At 34.9% G+C, this 20,906-nt stretch overlaps 1 protein-coding gene across 1 annotated transcript in view; it reads right to left on the reverse strand.

The window, feature by feature from the left end:
- Positions 1-20,906, reverse strand: part of AKAP9 (A-kinase anchoring protein 9) — a 142,540-nt gene that overhangs the window by 112,983 nt on the left and 8,651 nt on the right. The window contains exons 2-6 of the mRNA XM_081288423.1: positions 5,736-5,981; positions 5,188-5,232; positions 1,784-1,837; positions 1,234-1,407; positions 123-278 (exon numbers count right to left, since the gene is read on the reverse strand). Of these exons, the coding sequence (XP_081144549.1) occupies positions 123-278; positions 1,234-1,407; positions 1,784-1,837; positions 5,188-5,232; positions 5,736-5,981 (675 nt within the window). The remainder of the gene's footprint in view (positions 1-122; positions 279-1,233; positions 1,408-1,783; positions 1,838-5,187; positions 5,233-5,735; positions 5,982-20,906) is intronic.

The raw sequence follows: 20,906 nt of genomic DNA on the forward strand, positions 1-20,906 counted from the left end.
TTCACTAGTTTTTCCAGTACGAATAAACAAATGGCTTTATAACAGATTTGTTCTAGAAAGTGAAAAAATTTAAAAATTCGTTATAAAAATCGAGTAAGTCTTGTTCTACTTGTAATACTTACTTGTTGGAATTGAATCTGCAATTTTTGACTTTGCTCCGTCAACGCTAAAAATTCTCTCACCGTTTCATCCCTTTCCCTTCTTGCCTGTTGTAAATTGGCGGTGAGCTGTGTGATAATACCATCTCTTTGTTTAACTGCTGCTTCAAATTCTTGTAACTAAAGGAAATCAGAGAAAAGAATTACATTCTAGGCTTATATTTTACATAAAACTGATTATCATTATTACAAGCAACTTTTTAAAAAATATGAGATTCAAAGCACATTAGTGGAATTCTTACAATTTATATGCTATCTCCCACATTTGAAAGCTATGAGCTTTAAGAAATTTGTTTTACTTCCAAATCAATCTCAAAGAAATTAATGTGCACATGCAAAAAATTTTCACTTGTTCTGGCTTTTCTATATATCTAATTCTAGAAGCAAATGCCTTTATATTGGGGAGCTCCCCCAATCTGTTACCAGGCAACACCACAAACTTGTTTTTGGAGAGGATGAAACTGAAATCTATTCTGTCATCCTCATTAATGTCCCATTTTCATCTTGAGTTCATAACTGATTACTTAATACAAGAGATGTCACTCTAACTGCAGAGAATATTTACAGGGACTTGCTGATATTCTTAATGGGTTTAAGTCATCATTTTTTAAAAAAATGTGATTTATACCACAATTTTCTTTCAGGCTCATTAGAAAAACATCTATCCTGAAATCACTAAAGTTATTTTACTCTATCTTATTAAATTAAATAAACAAAGTAACATACATGTTACCCCTATTAGTTGAATTCTAGTTGTAAAATGGGATTCTTAATACTATGCGCAAGAACCCCATTTTTCTCATGAATGAGATAATCTTAAGTTAACACCTGTAATTCTCATTAAATACATAAACTATCATTAAAATTTCCTGGAGGGCTGGGAATGTGGCTCAAGTGGTAGTGCCTCGCCTAGCATGCGTGAGGCACTGGGTTCGATTCTCAGCACCACATAAATGTAAAATAAAGATATTGTGTCTACCTAAAAAAAAAAAAACTAAAAAATAAATATTTTTTTTAAAAATTTCCTTTTTTGTTTTTGTGAGTAGCAAACAAAGGCCACAGAAGGTAAATGTACCTGATGCAATCCTTCAGTCCCATAGGTGGCCCTCATTTCTTCCAGTTCTCTGTTCAGTTCTTCGGGCTCATGTTCAGGTTTCCCAACTAATTCGTTTTCTATCAACTCTAGGCGAGTCTCACTATAGTGTGTGCCTTGTTCAGAATAAGAATCAACGACACCAAATTCTTCTTCCTAAATCAACCCAATATTTTTAATAATTCAGTACTAGCAACATTCCTGAGAGAGGAATTCGAATATTGAATTCCATAGCAAAATCCACTTTAAAACATCACTCTTCACTTTGAAGTTCACTTCTATAGCAATCTGGTTTGCTATTAAAGTGATATTACCTTAAAAGCACCTAAACAGCATATCTGCAAATTTTGTTCCAATTCCATGTTATAATGAAAATGAGGTAACTTTGTTTTGTTAAGCAGTAAAGAAGATCTAGTAACTTTTAGAAATCACATACAGAAAGAATTACATACAGGAGAAAGCTTGGTTAGTAAATCAAATGGTTTTAAATAATAAAAAACATTAGTATCATGAGTAGTTTTATATACTGTACCATTAATAAATTGGTAGGCTTTTCTGTTTTCACCACATTACAGCAATCATTTACCTGTATAAAAAAATTTCCTGATATATTATGATAGACCAAATTTTATTTACCTAACAATAATATTTCTACTAACTGTATCTTTTACATCTAGGGAAAATGCCTTAATAGCAAAACAAATATGATGATTATATTTAACTGAAGTATCTAAGAGGCATATCAAATGTCAATCATTCCTCAAACATCTAAGTTCTTACAATGCAAAAGACACTTCCATTTAAGTAACTGAAGTTCTAAGTGCAGTTCCTATTTAGTCTTCAGAAAGATAACTAAAAGCTTCAAGTTACTAGATCTTCTTTTACAAAATGCTTCCTTAAAATTAGCTAAATATATTTTTAAAATTAAGCCCTATTTATTTTCAAATAAAACCATTTACTGGTATAAATTTAATTAAAGGCTAGTAAGCAAACCAAGGGAAATAAAGAGGTAAAGAACACTCCCCTAAGAACTTTCCTCTGGGGATAGTACTACTGCTAGTCACGCCATCCAGACAGATGAGGGGGTTTTCTTTAACATATCACCACTTGTCTGTAGCACGGATATTTTGTAGTAAGAGAAAGGAGGATGATAGAATATGTATATAGGGTTTATCGAGTGGGAAATTAATTTCTTATCAATTAATCATTTAATTGCCTTTTTACCACTAAGAGTACAAAAACCAACTTTATTCCTGCCCACATTCCTGCCCATATCTTAAGCCTTCACAATTCTATGTTAATAGAACCCAGGAGAATGAAATTGTTAACACTGAAATATGTAGGACAGACTAGTCAGAATGTCTAGAGTTAGGATTAAGTCTATATGAGCCATGACACTTTAAAAAGTACAAATCCTAGGACTGAAGATGTAGCCCAGTTGTAGAGCATCTGCCTAGCATGTGCAAGGCCCAATACCCACAACTGCCAAATAAAAGGGGGAGAGGGTCCTAAGAGACTTTTTAAAAATCGGTTTGATTGCTCTACTTTTATTCTAAGAATAATCTCTGAGAAATAAAGCTAAAGGGAAGGCAAAAAAACAACTTTTGTTAACACATTATTGCAATTGGTGAAAAACCACAAGAATGTAGGAATACTAATTCTAGATATAAAGTCACTTGTGATAATTTTCAAATTATAATACTTCTAAATTTCAATTAGTTTTTCATGACTCAGAAATGACACATTCTGATTTTAGTACACACTAAAATTTCTATTTTGAAGTAACAGTGTAATAAAATGAATATTTGTAAATATCCATCAAAGATCATGTCAAATATCATGTTATCAGTATTATATAAATTATTTATCCAGTATAATAATTATATCTAATACCTCTATAGCAAATATTCAGTTAGTTCTCCTCTAATTCAGTTTAAACATATTTATAATGCCCCACAATGAGTTGGTTAGGATCTATCTCCAAGTACTTTCTGGTCATCATGTTGCCCATTGTAGAGTTGTCTTGAAGTGCCTGGACTGTTATGATCTGCTCTGAGTTCGCTGTTCAGCCCTGAGTACTAGTCACAATGCAGCAGGTTGAAGACAGCCTACTGGAGGATTGTCACAACCTTCATAACTAAGATTCTCAACTTCTTATCTAAGATTTCTTTCATAAGTTTGCAGAAGAGTTCTCAAACTTCACCTCACTCCCCTCCATTTCATTCTTCTCATCCTCATCTTTAGTTAGGTTGCAGGCCTTCCCACCAAATTCCCCAAGCTACAGCATGCAATACTCACCAATATACACAACCTGAAAGCCCTGTTTCTCCACTCCACAAAAGCAGAGTTGCTATCTGATCTTTGCTCTCTTCAGTGATGAGACCTGAGTCTCCTTCAGGCAACAGACATTTTTGACAGAAAAGTGATCTCACCTCCAGACTGGGAGGTATGATAGTCAAGCAGCTCAGAAAGGCATCAGTAGTTATTGGGAGTCCTCAGAGCTTCCAGGTTTTAGAGAGTTTTAGAGAATGCCTCTGACATTTTTTTTTTCCTGTAGTTTTCTTTATTTTGTGCCAGCTCAGAAAAAAGCTCAAGGCAAATTTTAACAATGTCTTTGTGAATGACTTTCAAGATTTTGCTCTGCTGGAGCATTTTCTTGGGAGATGTTCAAAGGCAGGTCCTCAGAGTCAACCACACCATGGATAAAGTTGAAATAATTCTGGTTTGCAAGTACAAGGCTAGCCTGAGCAACTTAGCAAGTCAGTTTCAGATAAAAACAGCTGGGAATGTAGCTCAGTGGTAGAGCATCCCTGGGTTTAATCCCCAGTAACAAACATACACCCACACCCAAACAACAAAAATAAAAACTGTAATATGTTAATTTAAGAACATAGTTTTTCGAGCTGGGATTGTGGCTCAGTGGTAGAGCGCTCGCCTAGCATGGGCGGGACCTGGGTTTGATTCTCAGCACCACATTAAAAAAAAAATAAAATAAAGGCATCGTGTTGTGTCCATCTACAAAAATATTCATATTCATTCTCTCTCTCTCTCTTAAAAAAAAAAGAACCTAGTTTTTCTATTAGAAGCCTACAATAAATTCAGACTTATGAAATATACTAAGTTGCTTAAACATTCAGAGTAAATAATAATTTTCCATGTACTCTAAATTTGGGAGCAAAGAAATGACAATCATATCTAAAAAGAATAAGATAACAAAGTGATACTTATTGCAAACATATAAAGAAGGCAGGTATTTCTTAAGAGACCAATGCCTATTTTACAGTTTATCACCTAAAATAAAAATCATCATTGTCAGGCATGGTGATGCACACCATGCATCAGGAGGATCACAAGTTCAAAGATAGCCTGGGCAACTTAGTGAGAATCTTTCTTAAAATAAAACTGAAAAAGGGCTGGGAATGTAGCTTGGTGACAAAGTGCTTTCCTAGCATGTACAAGGCCCTGAGTTCAATGCCCAGTAACACACACATACACACATGCACACATACACAACACTACAGCAACATTAATTCCAATAAACACATTTTATTAAACTAGTATTCAAACATTTGTAAAAAGCATTACTATAAAAATCATACTAAATTATAAAATTTTTACTGTGCTAAATGGCTATCTTAAAATGGTCATGGGTCCTAGAAATGCAGACTCACTTTCCTAAAAACCAAAATAGGGCTGCTATATAATTAAGGATTAAGCAATTCAAACAGTTAAGACGTTAGCTAACCACTGGAAAAAGATACAGCAGTAAAATATAATTTTAAGTTTTTCAATCCATTTATATTATATTATGTTAAGTTATATTAAATATATACAGAAGCATATAAATTTATAAGAAATAAAGTACCAACAATCAATAATTTCAAAAAAATATCAATTTTATCTATGACATTTTTAACTGGGATATGTTAGTCTTACCTCCGAAGTGTAATCATCTGCTGTGGTTGAAATCTCACTTTCCAGCTAAAACAAAAGTAAAACATGATTACAATTATGACATTTTTCCCCTGCTAAATATCATACTTTACAAAAAAAAAAATCCTGCTTTACTAAGACATTGCTGTTAGTAACAATGATAGAAAATTCACAAAAATACTATTAAAAAACTAGTAAAAATTATCCAAATCTTTAAAAATTTCATTTCATTATGAATTACAATGACTTATAATAATGCATATAAAATTTATCACAAGGCATTGTTATAAATACAAAAGTACCAAGAACTTTTACATATATAGTAGATGTCATCTGTAAGCCAAAAGCATCAAAGACACCATTCCTCTAATTTATGTAACTCTTTTAAATAAAACTAAATCCTTAACATGCCATCAGAAAAATTCAAGTTCTTTAAAAGAATTATCAGTTCTTGACTTTGTCAAGCTTCCCTCAGGTGGATCTAATGACTTTTCACTGCCACTACTTTCTAGTTAGAGGTAGAATGTTTTAAAATCTGGATGAATACTTACATCAACAGAAAAGACTTGCTCATGTTTAAGCATTTCTTCATTGTTTAGAGTTCTCATTATTGTGGATTCAGGCATCACGGCCGATCCAACACCCTGAGAACTATTTATGAACATCTCCTCACTCTTTGATTGATCAATATTCAAGCCATGAACATCATTTTTATTGCTTGAGGTTTTCTTCTTTTTTGGCTTCTTATGAGGGTTTTGTCCATCCAATCGAGCTCTTCTTTCTCGAAACTGGGCAAGCTACAGGAAAAAGTATCATTAACATCAATGATAATTTTTCTTTGGGATCACTTTCTTTAAAAGATCAAACTATCACCAAATTAAAATGATGATAATAATATAGATGACTTCACAGTTTCAGAATAACTATTGGATTGAATATTCGGGTTGTAAAGTTTGTAACACTAGGTACTTGTGAATGAACTTATTAAATATTGAGGGGTAAGAAATGAACATGTCAAGTCTAAAGAAGAGGAAATTAGCTGAGTTAGGGGAATAACTATTCTATAACTAGAATAGGGGAATAGAGGGACTCTCATTCACAGTATAATCTCTGGATTTAAGATTATATGAAAATACACACAAAAACAAGGAGCTCCAAACACACTTGTTCTGTTCTACTACTTTATACAAAAAATATCGTCTATAATTATCTTTTATACAAAAAAGATAATTAGCCTATTAGCTATACAAATGCTCACTGCAGCCATATTTATAGTGGGAAAAACTTACAAGTAACTTAAAATTTTAAACAGCAGTGTTTTATCATTTGTCTGTCATCATCAGAATTTGTACCAAACCCTAGTCATCGATACGTTATCATTTACTTAATATATTTTAAACAGTGTATTTTCTTTAAATTGAAAGTTAATATCACTTGTTATTTCTTTTAAGAGATAAATTGAAAATAAAAGAAATGATAAATCTATTATTGAAATTTTAGTTAGAGGTTGCTGAAGGCTATGAAAAAAAATGGACAAAATAAAAGACTGTTAAAGACAGACAAGCATCAAACAGATTTTCGTTATCATAAGCAGAAAGAAAACTGAAAATGGTAAAAACTTTCTTACAATACTATCCAAAGTTTTTTAAGACATAAAATATTTTCTTACCACCTAAAATCAGAAGTACACATTATATACCAGGTAACACTAGACTAATTATGGTGAACTTATATTAAAAATACCAATGCAAGCAATTGCTATTAAAGACTTTGTGATATAATAGCAGGTATAAAGTAGTATTGTAGCATATCTATTTCTTTTCATGAAAGGAAAATTATACTTCATTTTTAAAAAGATAAGGCAAGTCTCAGGCTCATAGCTTTCAATGATTATATCCAGTATGAATTTAAATATCATTATATTCATAGGCATAGATAAATTCTGGAAAACTACAACCTTAACAACTTTTGTTTACATTTGGAGTTCAGATTACAGGTATTTTTCCTATTGCTCACTTACATTTTATTTATTTATTCTTATGAATTTTTTTTGATGGACACAATACCTTTATTTTATTTATTTTTATGTAGTACTGAGGATCAAACCCACAGCCTTGTACGTGCTAGGCAAAGGATCTATTGCTGAGCTATTACTGTATTTTTTTTAAATAGAGTAAGTTTTCTGATTTTTATATAAAGCAACTACTGACAAAGACTTCTTAAATTTAATTTGAGCTCCTGAATCACTCTTAAGAGGAGAAAAAAGAAGACCACATGTAAGTTCCTTTCTGCCTTAAAAAGAGGAAATATATGCTTAGAATTACCATAACTATTAACCAGACCAATTACAAAGACAGCAAATAAATTTCTTATTATCTAAAGTATTAAAGCAATCTTGCTAATGTTACTATCAAAATATGTGGCAAATATATTATTTATAAATAACATTTTATACTTAAATTATCTGCTGTAGATGAAGAAAAGCATATAAACATGTCCTATTCCCTTAATGAAGATATTTAATTCATAAGTCAAAAATAGCTCATGATTATACTTACAAAGTATAAAAATATTTCACATTTAACATTTTTCCCAGTTATTTAGTAACTACCCAGTGCATTGAGGAACAGGTGCAAGACCAGTTGCCTCTATTTGCACATTATTAAGCTGCTGGAATGTACTTGAACTACTTGAAGCATAGCAGATCATTCTTAAAAATAAACTAACTAGAATATTGGCAAATACTTTATCTATAAATAGAATCAAGAATCCAGGAGCATTATTTTAAAACATCCCTTAGAGAGAATGCAATGCCAAAAAATAAATACTAATAATGAGATTTCTAATATACTCAATTTCAGAAACTTCTTGAAATATCATGTTTCTGCATTAGAATATATTTAGTCAGCAAAATTTATCAAGGCAAAGATGAAGATTTTGCTTAAAATTCCAAGTGTCAGATTATATCAATAATTTATATCTAATATTTATTCAAATGTCAAATATATAACAAAGGAAAAAATTATTAACTTTGCATTATAGAAAGAATGACTTAGGTCTGGGGATGTGGCTCAGTGGTAGAGTGCTTGCCTAGCATGCACACAGGGCCCAGGTTAAACCATCAGCACAAAATGAAAGATAAATAAATAAAGAATGGAAAGTTTGATTTAAACAACAACAACAACAACAAAAACCCTCCAAAATAAGAACATCTGTTACTAAATGCAAAAAGTAGCACACAGATATGGAATAAAAAGTAGAAATAGTTCCATTATAGTATTTAGAATGAATCACTTCTACAGACATAATTAAAAAGATAATGTTCTAGGCCTATATTACTCATTATATGAGTTATATTATTTTTTCAGAAAAATTAACCAGAAGGTAAACCCCATGAGGGCAAGGACTTTTTTTCCTCCCTACTTCTATATATTAAAAGCCTAGAGCAATATTAAATAAATGTATGTTGAATTTTTTATCTATTTTTTAAAAAGAGAGAGAGAGAGAGAGAGAGAGAGAGAGAGAGAGAGAATATTTTAATATTTATTTTTTAGTTATCGGCAGACACAACATCTTTGTTTGTATGTGGTGTTGAGGATCGAACCCGGGCCGCACGCATGCCAGGCGAGCAGGCTATGGCTTGAGCCACATCCCCAGCCCCTATGTTGAATTTTTTAAAAGGATAATTTATCTTTTATTGAAAAGTCACCACACTAAGCAAGATCATATAAAAGTCATATCTAATTCTACTTTATTAAAATGTTCCATGGTTTCAAAATTAAAATGAACAATTTTCAAATTACTTGAATCACTCTTAAAAGGTGAAAGATAAAAGAATGAGACTAAGTAAATTTCTTTGTTCCTTAAAAAGAGGAAATATATGATTGAAATTACTGTAACTATTAAATAGACCAAATACAAAAATGGCTAATAAATGAATAAGAACATAAAAAGAATCCTTCTCACTATAACCTCCCTCCCTCCACCAAGAAAACCAAAACAGAACAAAAAGTTTCTCATAAAAATAATATCCACAATAGCTTTCTGGCAAGACTACTGTTTTATAAAAATGTGAAAGGAATAAGATCGTATCACATATTCAATTATTTATAGCTATTTAGTTTTATTTTAAATTTGAAAAATGCAAGCTAGCAGATAAGCAAAAAAATCTGAATCAATTAGATAACCATCTGATACTGAAATGATGCACTTTAAATTACTGAGAAAACATTTATTCTAAAACATGCTGAAAATTCAGACTACAGCCATCTGTGTTTGTCATTTGGAAGCCAATTATAAAAGTGTTAACATATGTAGTCACAGAAATAGTTGCAAGATTTACTGGAAAGATATTATGTTCACATATTTATCTTTCAAAAGTAGACCAGATCACAAGTAAATGTCTTATCTTGACCAGAACATGAATAAACAACTGAATATAAATATATTGAGTTCCTTAAACTCAATATTTATAATTTTATAAATGATCATTCTCAATAAAACAATACATTTTCAAAATGTTATATATAAAAACATGCCAAGTTTTTATAATGTTCCTTCAAAAATAAATGACTAATTGAAGTCTGTTTTTGTGTATTTTTGTGTGTCCATTGACTATTTACTACATGCCAGGCACTGTGCTGGACATCAATGAAACACATGGTCTCAAAAGTAGAACTTCACAGTATAATGCCAAACTATTATTAAATGGAGTGAGAAATAAGGGTTAAAGCACAATTTCTTAAGCCTGACAGTCATTCATATATACATATATGGACAGCGAGAAGAGAGAGAAGAGGTGTATTGTGTTATAGGAAACTGTATTGTCCTGATTTTCTTTAAAAAGGCCTTCCGAAAGAGATGTGTTGTAGTTTTATGCCTGGAAAGCATAAAAATTGGATTTATGTCAGGTTGTAAGTATATAGTTCAGTTATTTAACAAATACTTATTGACTGCCTATCATGAGCTATGACAGGGCATGCAGTTATAAATAACACATATGAACTCTCATGAATTATAATCCAGTAAGAAAGATAATATTAAACAAATAAAGAAATATGTACATTCAAGTTATAAAAAGTGCTTTGAAGAGAAAGTATATGCATTAAAGACAGCATACAATGGAAATTCAATTTGTGGGACTGTGGGGAGAGGTCAGAAAACATCTTACTGAGACAAAAATGTAGAAGCTGATATATAAAAATCAATTTGTTAGGGGCTGGGGTTGTGGTTCAGCGGTAAAGCGCTCACCTAGCACATGCGAGGCCCTCAGCACCACATAAAAGTAAATAAACAAAATAAATGTATTGTGTAGAAATAAAAAATATTTTAAAAATCAATGTTACATGATCAATATCATAATCAGTGGCAAAACAAAACAGAACTAGAGTATCTGACTCCAAATCCAACCTTTCATTATGCTAATTTGCTTTCTATGTATTTTTAGGTCCTTTTTCATAGTATTTCACAATCCTAGAACATTAATTTTAAAGACATGAACAAATGAAATCGCCAAAATGACAAGTGTTTTTTGACAAGAGAGGAAAAACAAACGTGAAAATGCACATACCTCAAAGAGAATGTTACAAAAATATGTAATCTGGTAATCTCTATAGTATTTAAAAATAACTATAAAAAGTGATTTTTATGTTTTTCCTGTAGAAAATGGAAGAAATCCCAAATAATTCTAATTATGGTGACTATTTGTTCTTTTCAGGGCTGTCATTAAGCCTTTCAATATTCCTTTATGGATGATAAACAAGAAGCTATATAAACTATCACAGAAAAACTTTGGTGGCCTAACCATGGAAACAAAAAGATTATAACAACTAACCTAAAAACCAGCTGAAGAAGGGCAAATGAGAGCAAAGATAAAAGCAACATTTTAGGATGCTCTGAATCATATTTTCCAAAATAACAAAAAGGTACAAACAAGGCCTACTAGAATGCCTGTAGTCCCAGCTATTTGAGAGGATGAGGCAGAAGGACCTCTTGAATGCAGGAGTTTGGGGTCAGCCTCAGAATCAGCAAGACACACCCCCTGCTCAAAAAAAAAAACTGTAAGAAAAAAATAGTGCTAAATAAAACTAAGGAAATCCAAGAATGGAAAAGATGACAAGACTTTAAATCATTGAGCGACCAAACCTATTTATAGCCTATAATCTCATTCAATGTGATCACCTTCATGTTTAAAAAGAAAACAGATTCTGTAGCTTAAGGAATCATCTTAATTTTGTGTACTTCATGGCCTGGGTATACAGACAACCCAAATATTTCTTGAATTTCAAAACAATATGGACTACATATAATATAGTGCTGGGCTGTCATATAGTACTAGCTATGTGACAGTGGAAAAGCCACTTAACATCAGGAGAATTCAGTTTCTTCAACTGTATAATGAAGAGATACATTAGAAGGATCATTTAAACTTGCCTCCAGGTCTTGGGGTTTTTTGAGAAAATTTTTCAATTATTTCCTTTCCTTTCTCCTTTCTTTACCTGCAATTCTAAGGAAACCAGCATTTTACTTATGAAAATTTGTAAACTGTTGCTTGAAAATACAAGTCAACAAACAGTATATAGCTATTACTAAATAATCCCAACTGAAAAATGGTATGGTATAGGATACAGAAAAAGTGGAATGATTCAGTGTTCATAATGAATCACTGTGGGGAGCCATTCTGACACGTGATTGGGTGACTCCCGTTAAGGGCCTGAGGCGCTCTGGCTGTGTCGGAGCTTTCCTGACCCTTTCCTGATGAGAGAGCCCATCCATGTGGGGGTGTGCGTGACCACTGACCCCGGAGACCCAATCACTGACCCTGACCTTGGAGTGCAGCCCCCCCTCAACCTTCATTGGATGGAATTCTCCCCTGAATCTCTTGTTCCCCAAATAAAAGGCTACTCCCTGGCGTGTTTGCTCTCTCTCTCCTGCTAGCCCAGAGTAATCCTCGCTGCCCTGCTGGGCGGCTGGAGGCGGGAACCAGGGAGGTGAGCCGTTTCGGACCTAGCAATATAAATAAGGTAACTGGTTTGTGTGTTTTATTTTGATCTCTTCTAACTAACTTAATGCCTAGAACCTCATTAATGAAACCACTGCGCAGGCCGCGTGGTAGAATTGGCGCCCAACGTGGGGCATTCTGAATTAGTTAGATTGAGTGGGAGCGCGCGCTAAAAAGATAAGGAAAAGAATAAAGATAAAGGAAAATAAGGAATAAAGATAAAGATAAAGGAAGAGGTGACATTTGGGTCACAAAAGTACCTGGAGATATTGAAGGAAAGAGACGTTAAATTACTTAAAATGGGAAATTCTACTTCTTCGGATAAGGAAATGTATCTGACTATTTTAGACAGTATAATTAATAAGAAAGGAAAACAGATAAAGAAAACTCAGTTATTACAATTCTTAAAGATTGTAGGTGAATATTGTCCTTGGTTTTGTGACCAAGAGTCTCCAAATTTACTTACTTGGGAGAAATTAGGAAGAAAGTTACAGAGAGTCTGTCTTTCTACTGAAATACCTGGAGGTATAGAAAATATACAGAAAACTTGGACAGCCCTAGAAGTTTGTCTGTTTGAATATATGGGCCAAAGTTCGTGGCCCCCTGAAGACCTTTTAAAAGGCATTCAAAGAGCTATTAGGTCTATTCAAATGGAAAATCAGCCTGAGGCTAAGTTAATTTCCTTTCCCTTGAGCCGTTTAAAGACAAAAGCGCTAGGTGCCAAGACAAAGGTTAAAATTGTGCAGGCTAGCCTGCAGACAGATTGTACAGAACAGCATGATACAGAAGAAGCATCTCTAATCTTAGAGAGCCCTCTGGAAGCGGTAAACGATCTTCCTAGAGAGGAAAATACAGAAGAAACTCCTAGAGGGGCTCAAGTTTCTTCTCAACCATGTGAGTTAGAAACCCAAATTCCAAATGGCGATAGTGCAGAGTCTGACTGTAGCTCACAGTCTGAGGAAGAATTAGACGTGGAAACTCAGGACTTAGAGAGAAATTTTAATAGATTGCATTTAGCACCACCTGCCCGAGCTTTTAACATTCGGCCGGTACCTGCTAGAAGGACCAAATTTAACAGGTATGCTGAATTAAAGATGACCTTTCTTACCCCAGTTCAGCAAGGTATTAGGAAGGCTCAAGAAATGGGAGAGGATACTACTGGTTTTCACCTCTTTCCAGTTTTTGAGCAAACTAATGAACAAGATCAGAGAGTTAGAGTTCATGCTGTAATCCCTTTTAAAACTATCAAGGAATTGAAAAATGCATGTGAAACATACGGCCCAAATTCGCCTTTTGTACAGAGTCTGATAGAAAATATTTGCTCACAACCCCTTCCTCCTAGCAATTGGATTTTTTTAGCCAGATCTTGTCTCAGCGGGGGAGATTACTTACTTTGGAAAACTTATTGGACTGATTTTTGTAATGAACAGGCAGAAAGAAACAGAAGACAGGGCATAGAAACACCAGTAACGATGTTTTTAGGGACTGAAGATTTTGCTGATTTAGAAAGACAGTTAAATTATGATTTTGTAGTATACAATCAAATAACTGATTGTGCAAAATGTGCTTGGAGGCAAATTGTCCCCAAGGACCAGTCCAATTTAGTTCTTACCAAAATCAGACAAGGTGCCAGTGAGACTTATTCAGATTTTGTAGCCCGACTGTATCAGGCTGCAAACAGGTCCATCGGGGACCCAGGAGCTAGCGAATTTATCGTTAGGCAATTGGCTTTTGAGAACGCAAATAAAATTTGTCAGGATGTTCTCCGACCCCATCGTAAAAAAGGAACAATTTCTGAGTATATTCGCTTGTGTTCTGACTTAGATTCCCTCAGTTGCAAACGGTGGCCTTAGCAACAGCATTAAAAGAAACCTTGGGGCCGCAAAATTCAGGTCAGAAGTCCCGCGGTAGATGTTATGTTTGTGGAAAAAACAATCATTTTGCCCGTGAGTGTCGCATGCGCAATTTTAGGTTTAGGGCTCCATCTACTGGCGATAATAGATATTGCAGGACTCAGCGCCACGCGGTAGATTCAGGTGGCGCGGATGAGCCCGCCTTCTCGCCACAGGTATTTCCTCCTAGCGAGGGGACAAAAAACTTCCGTTCGGCCCCTCCCCGGGCCCAGAAACAATATGGGGAGAGGTCGCACAGTGTGACGTCACTGGCAGCGCCGACCAGGACAGTCCGCGATTTTTACCGGGACAGGGACAGGGATCACAGACAGTTTTCTTAGGACCTTCAAAGACAGTTGAATTAGATCCTGAAACAGGGCCAAAACAAATTCCTACTGGGATTTTCGGGCCACTTACTAAATACTGTAGGTTTAATTTTGGGGCGTGATAATTTGAAGGGAGCCATTGAGGTCATACCTGGTGTAATAGATTCAGAATTTAAGGGGCAATTATATGTTACTGTAAGATCCAATTATGCCCTAAGGCTCACCCCAAAAGATATTTTTGCTCAATTAATATTATTGCCTTGTGTCTCAGAAAGGCACCTGCTGGTAGATTCCGTTTCTAAACCGCCGGACAGAGTATATTGGTCCCAGTTAGTACGACAAGAACGCCCTTTATTAAAAGTTAGGATTAATAATAAAAATTTCCTAGGCATCATAGACACAGGAGCTGATAGCTCAGTATTGTCCAGTCGGTTTTGGCCTAGGAACTGGCCTTTGCATGTAGCACCAGCTAACCTAGAAGGAATAGGACAGGTTTCACAGCCTGCTCAAAGTGCCAACTATCTCTGTTGGGAAGATTCTGATGGGAACAGTGGAGTATTTAAACCTTATGTGTTAGAGTCCTTACCAGCTAACCTATGGGGAAGAGATATTTTAGCCAAAATGGGATTGTTATTAGTTACTCCAAATTCTATAAGGTCAGTTGAGGAAGTTAATCAGAGGTATTTTCCTGGAGATGATAAGGAGACCTTTCAGGAAGAATATCTGTTTACAAGCCAGTCTCCACGACAAAGATTAGTAAATACTCCAGACCAAAATTTTTACTAGGGGCCCTGAGTACTTCCCCGATCCCTAAGACAGCTGAAAAAATCACGTGGCTCACAGAGGAGCCTATATGGATTTCTCAGTGGCCCATCTCAGGGGAAAAGCTTAAAATAATTCATAGATTAGTTGAGGAACAACTTCAGGCTGGTCATATTGAACCAACACTTAGTCCTTGGAATACCCCTATTTTTGTTATTAAAAAAAAGTCAGGGAATTGGAGATTACTACAGGATTTAAGGGCAATAAATCAGGCAATTTAGCCTATGGGATCATTACAGCCAGGACTTCCCTCCCCCACAGCCATTCCTTTAAATTATAGCTTCATGGTAATAGATTTAAAAGACTGTTTTTTCTCTATAAGGTTACATCCTGAAGATTGTGAAAGATTTGCTTTCACTGTCCCAGCAATTAATTTTAAGGAACCTGTTAAAAGATATTGCTGGAAGGTACTTCCTCAGGGAATGCGTAATAGTCCTACACTGTGCCAAAAATATGTTGACCAGGCAATAGATCCCATAAGAAATAGTTTTCCTAATGCATATATTATTCATTTTATGGATGATATATTATTGGCTCATGCTAATCCAGTAGTACTTTCAGAAATTTTTACTCAATTAGAGACTTCGCTTACAGCAATGGGTTTATGTATAGCTCCTCAAAAAATTCAAAAGGTATCTCCTTTTCAATATCTAGGTCAGATTATTCAAGGGAGTACAATCCGTCCTCAAAATCTTCAAATAAGAGTTAAGGAGTTACATACCCTTAGTGATTTTCAAAAACTATTAGGAGATATTAACTGGCTAAGACCATCTTTAAAACTAACTACTTCTGAGTTAAGTCCTTTATTTCAGATATTACAAGGAAATCCTTCTCCAACCTCTCCACGTCAACTAACTTTAGAGGCCAAGGCAGCCTTAAGAAAAATTGAAATTGCAATTAAAAATGCACAGCTTACTAGAATAGATCCTAAAGAAATAGTGTATTTATTAACATTTCCAACTGAACATACCCCAACAAGAGCCATATGACAAAGATTAGGAGTTATTTGAATTATTTCATAATTTACAAAAGACAGTGCTAATGCGAAAGTACCCATGTTTCATTGGACACATCCGTGCCCATACTAACCTTCCTGGACCTCTAGTTGCAGGTAATGACAAAATTGATAAATTAGTAGCTTTTTGTCAACAGATGTCTTCGTATGACTGTGCACTAGCTTCCCATTCCTTGCATCATCAAAATGCTTCTAGCTTACGTAAAAAATTTAATATTACCAGAGAACAAGCTCGTCAGATTGTAAGCCAATGTCCTAAGTGTGTTATTCACACTCCATCTCTGCCATCCGGGGTAAATCCCCATGGATTAAAACCAAATCAAATATGACAAATGGATGTAACTCATATTCCTCAATTTGGTAAGCAATGTTATGTGCATGTCATAGTGGACACTTATTCTGGATTTATTTTTGCTACAGCACGTACTAAGGAAAATACTCAACATGTAATTTCTCATTGCTTAGCAGCTTTTTCCATTTTAGGGTGCCCTATGCAGATTAAAACAGATAATGCTCCAGCTTATGTAAGCTCTTCTTTTCAACAATTTTGCCAAGAGTTTAAAATTAATCATAAAACAGGAATTCCTTATAACCCCCAAGGTCAAGCCATTGTGGAACGAGCTCATTTATCTATTAAACTTCAATTACAAAAATTAAAAAGGGAGAATAAGATAGTGACTCCCCAAAATACCCTTAATCATGCCTTGTTTGTTTTAAACTTTTTAAACTGTGACACAGAAGATCACACTGCTGCTGCGAGGCAAATGTCTCCCTCAGTGACAGGCCCCTTAGGCAGAGTTCTGTGGAAAGATTTACAGACTGGTCAGTGGAAGGGTCCGGACCTGGTAATAACATGGGGCCGAGGGCATGCTTGTATCTTTCCAGAAGGTGCTTTCCGTCCTATTTGGGTGCCTGAACGTGCTATCAGACATGGAGGAGATAGAACCCAGACTCAAGCGACTGAGGATCGACCCGGAGGAGCCACAACCCAGAAGGAGGAGATATCGGAAAAAGATGAAGAAAGACCAGATTGAACCAGCCGAAAAGCTGATTTCGTGGAAAGATGTGAAGAAACTAACAACCCAGGCTTCCCAAATACTTCGACGCCTAGGAAAGAACAGGACCTCAGTCTTGATGGTAGCAACAGTAATTGCCCTACTGGGCTGTCAGGTAAAAGGGAATCAAGTAGACACTTATTGGACATATTTCCCAGATCCACTCCTGGTACACCCAGCTGTGTGGACTGGAGAATCTATTCCAGTATTTACTAATGACTCATTCATGATGGGAGGATTTACAGATACTCATATTACTCCCAATCATGTAACTAGATTTAATTATTCTGGCTACAGTGCCCAATTACCTTTATGTTGGTCACATGATAAACATGCTGGCTGTCTGAAAGTATCATTTGAAGAAAAGACAGCAATTGGTAAACCTAGACTGACAAATAATTCTATTTATGGGGACTTAAAACCTAATACTAGATCAGTAATTAAGATGGGACTTTCCCATAACAAGCCAGTCATTTCTACAAAACCTCCACCGGTACCCCACTGTCCAAATAGTTCTATAATTGAAATTGGCACCTTTCCTAAATGGATGGATTGTGTAAATACCTTTCCTGTACAACATAAGGTGTCTAAAACTAGTGGGTATATTTTAGACTGGTCTCCAAAAATTGATAAGAGACAATTACGAAGAAATTCTGCTATGACACCTGCAGGATTTGTTAGTAATATTTTGACTTATAGTGAAGGAGGTATTCAAAAAGATATTTGGCGTTTAATTGCTGCCTCAGAGTATTTACATTTTACAGATAAACCTTTACCAAAATTTGTCGGCAAGAACTGTAAAGAGGGATCTTGCTATGGCTTAAGAGCCTATGTCCAATCTCCTTATGTTTTAATTATTGGAAATGTAAAAGTTAAATGGATAGATGACAGATATATTGTTACTTGTAATAAGTGCAACCTAACTAATTGCATTTCTAGGTATAATGGAAGAAAAGGAGTGCTGATACTTCATCAGCCCTCTTTTGTTTTATTACCTGCTAATATTTCAGAGCCATGGTATGCTGATACTGGTTTACAAGTCTTGCAACAAATTCATGCCCAGCTAACAAGACCTAAACGTGCTATTGGAGTCATAATTGTTGGTGTCTTAGCACTGGTCTCATTTATTGCCTCAACTGTCTCTGCATCTCTGACATTGTCTCAGAATATTCAGCATGCAAAATTTCTTAATAATTTAGCTCAAAATACTTCCAAGGCTCTGCGTAATCAAGTAAATATTGATGAAAGGATTGAGACTAAATTAAATGCCTTAGAGGTGACTATTATAAACATAGGTAATGAACTTTCAGCCTTAAAATTTAAGGAAAGGCTTAAATGCCATGCTAATTATAAGTATGTATGTGTTACAGCTGCCAAGTACAATGCTTCTCTCTGGGATTGGGAGAAGGTTAAAAACCATTTATTAGGTATTTGGCAAAATAGTAATAATAGCTTGGATATTCTGGAACTTCATCACCATATCCAAGACATTCAAAATAATAAAGCTGATTTTTCAGATCCTTCTTCTTTGGCTAACCAAATATTGAAGGAGTTAAATGGATTCAACCCTGGAAATATTCTTAAGCACTCCGCTTGGTACATTATTGGATTATTCTCTTTGCTGTTAATTCTCTTTTATATTGTAACTATAGGATGGCGATTCTTCCAATCAAGAATCCAAGAACTCCAGAGAGTGAACCGCCACCTCACTGTTAAGAAAAGAAAGGGGGAATATGTGGGGAGCCATTCTGACGCATGATTGGGTGACTCCCGTTAAGGGCCTGAGGCGCTCTGGCTGTGTCAGAGCTTTCTCGACCCTTTCCTGATGAGAGAGCCCATCCGTGTGGTGGTGTGCGTGACCACTGACCCCAGAGACCCAATCACTGACCCTGACCTTGGAGTGCAGCCCCCCCTCAACCTTCATTGGATGGAATTCTCCCCTGAATCTCTTGTTCCCCAAATAAAAGGCTACTCCCAGGCGTGTTCGCTCTCTCTCTCCTGCTAGTCCAGAGTAATCCTCGCTGCCCTGCTGGGCGGCTGGAGGCGGGAACCAGGGAGGTGAGCCGTCTCAGACCTAGCAATATAAATAAGGTAACTGGTTTGTGTGTTTTATTTTGATCTCTTCTAACTAACTTAATGCCTAGAACCTCATTAATGAAACCACTGCGCAGGCCGTGTGGTAGAAATCACATCTAAGTACATAAAATTACCAAAACATTATCTTATTCTCATGTTATTAAGTATCATTCAGAACAAATTACTAGAAAGTTCCAGAAAGGTGGGATTTTTAATAAAAATCAATCATTATACACTCCAAGTCTAGAACAGTGACTGCATATAAGCTCTGAATAATTGCTGAATTTTTAAAAACTGATTTTTTGTGGAAGAGGCACCTCTAAGCATTAATTATAGGCATTCTTTCTCAGAACTTCAGAACTCCTACATAGTTTCTTTAACCAAAAACAAACAACAACAACAACAACAACAAAAAACCCCTAAGATGATACATTCAGGTCCATGGCTACACATGACTATATTACTTAATGCAATGTAATGTTATGCAGCTGTCAAAAAATATTTTCAAAAAATTCTAATGTGGGAAAATGTTCTCAGTATAAAGCTGGGTAAAATAAGAGCACAAAACTGCATAGAATGAATCAAATGGAGTTTTAAAATATATTTGTGCATAGAAACAAACTATTAAAAGTTAAAACAAATTATTAAAAATAATTACTTGTAGATTATGAGACTACAGGTAATTTTTTTCTTCTTTGAAAGATCTTTACTGCCTTCTACCCCTACATATCTTTAAGGAATATTTACTGATAATATTATCATGGCTCCATGTGTTACTATAACTATTTTTTATGGTGCCTGTTTTCCATTTATATCTGCTTATTTTATACATATAGATGCATGTAAGTATATATGCACACACAGAGATCTCTGTATCTAATATGCACATATAAACATACACAACAAAAAACTTAGGTCATGAAACAATCTTTTCAGTTTCTTCCATGAATCAATACAATGATATTAGTACTAGAATACCAAGAGAGAGTGAGGAACAAAGTGATAAATGCTAAAGCAGTGGCTACAGTTTCATATTGGAGTCTCATTTCATTTTACTATCACATCGTTTCCTATGTTTATGATGAAAACAAGAGTATTTTCTTTTTAGCCTGAAGTCAACTGAATCCAGTACTCCTGGCTCTAGGGCAATCCAAATCAATGTGAGAGTTTCATTTCAGATGCTTGAGAGAAAATGTCTAGCAAGAATATCATTTACAATTGCTGCTTGGGATAGGGTACTCAGTCTTTGTATGCTTATGTCTCAGGCTGTCTTCTCCCGCCACTGCCATTCCACCTTCAATAATAACTATTTTTTTAAAGAATAATAAAACTATATACCTACTAGAAATCACATCCAAAAGAGTATTATTCAGATACCACCTACCTCTGCTCCATTTCATTGTCATGCAGGCTATTTTATTATTAATTTTTAAGTCTAGGTTATAAATGATTCCTTCTGATAAGCATATAGTTTTGGCAGGAAATATCAACTCAAAAATACAAGAACTGGGCTGGGGTTGGCTCAGTGGTAGAGCA

This window comes from Spermophilus citellus (assembly GCF_964194105.1).
Source record: "Spermophilus citellus genome assembly, chromosome: 3".
In the NCBI taxonomy this organism is placed as follows: domain Eukaryota; kingdom Metazoa; phylum Chordata; class Mammalia; order Rodentia; family Sciuridae; genus Spermophilus; species Spermophilus citellus.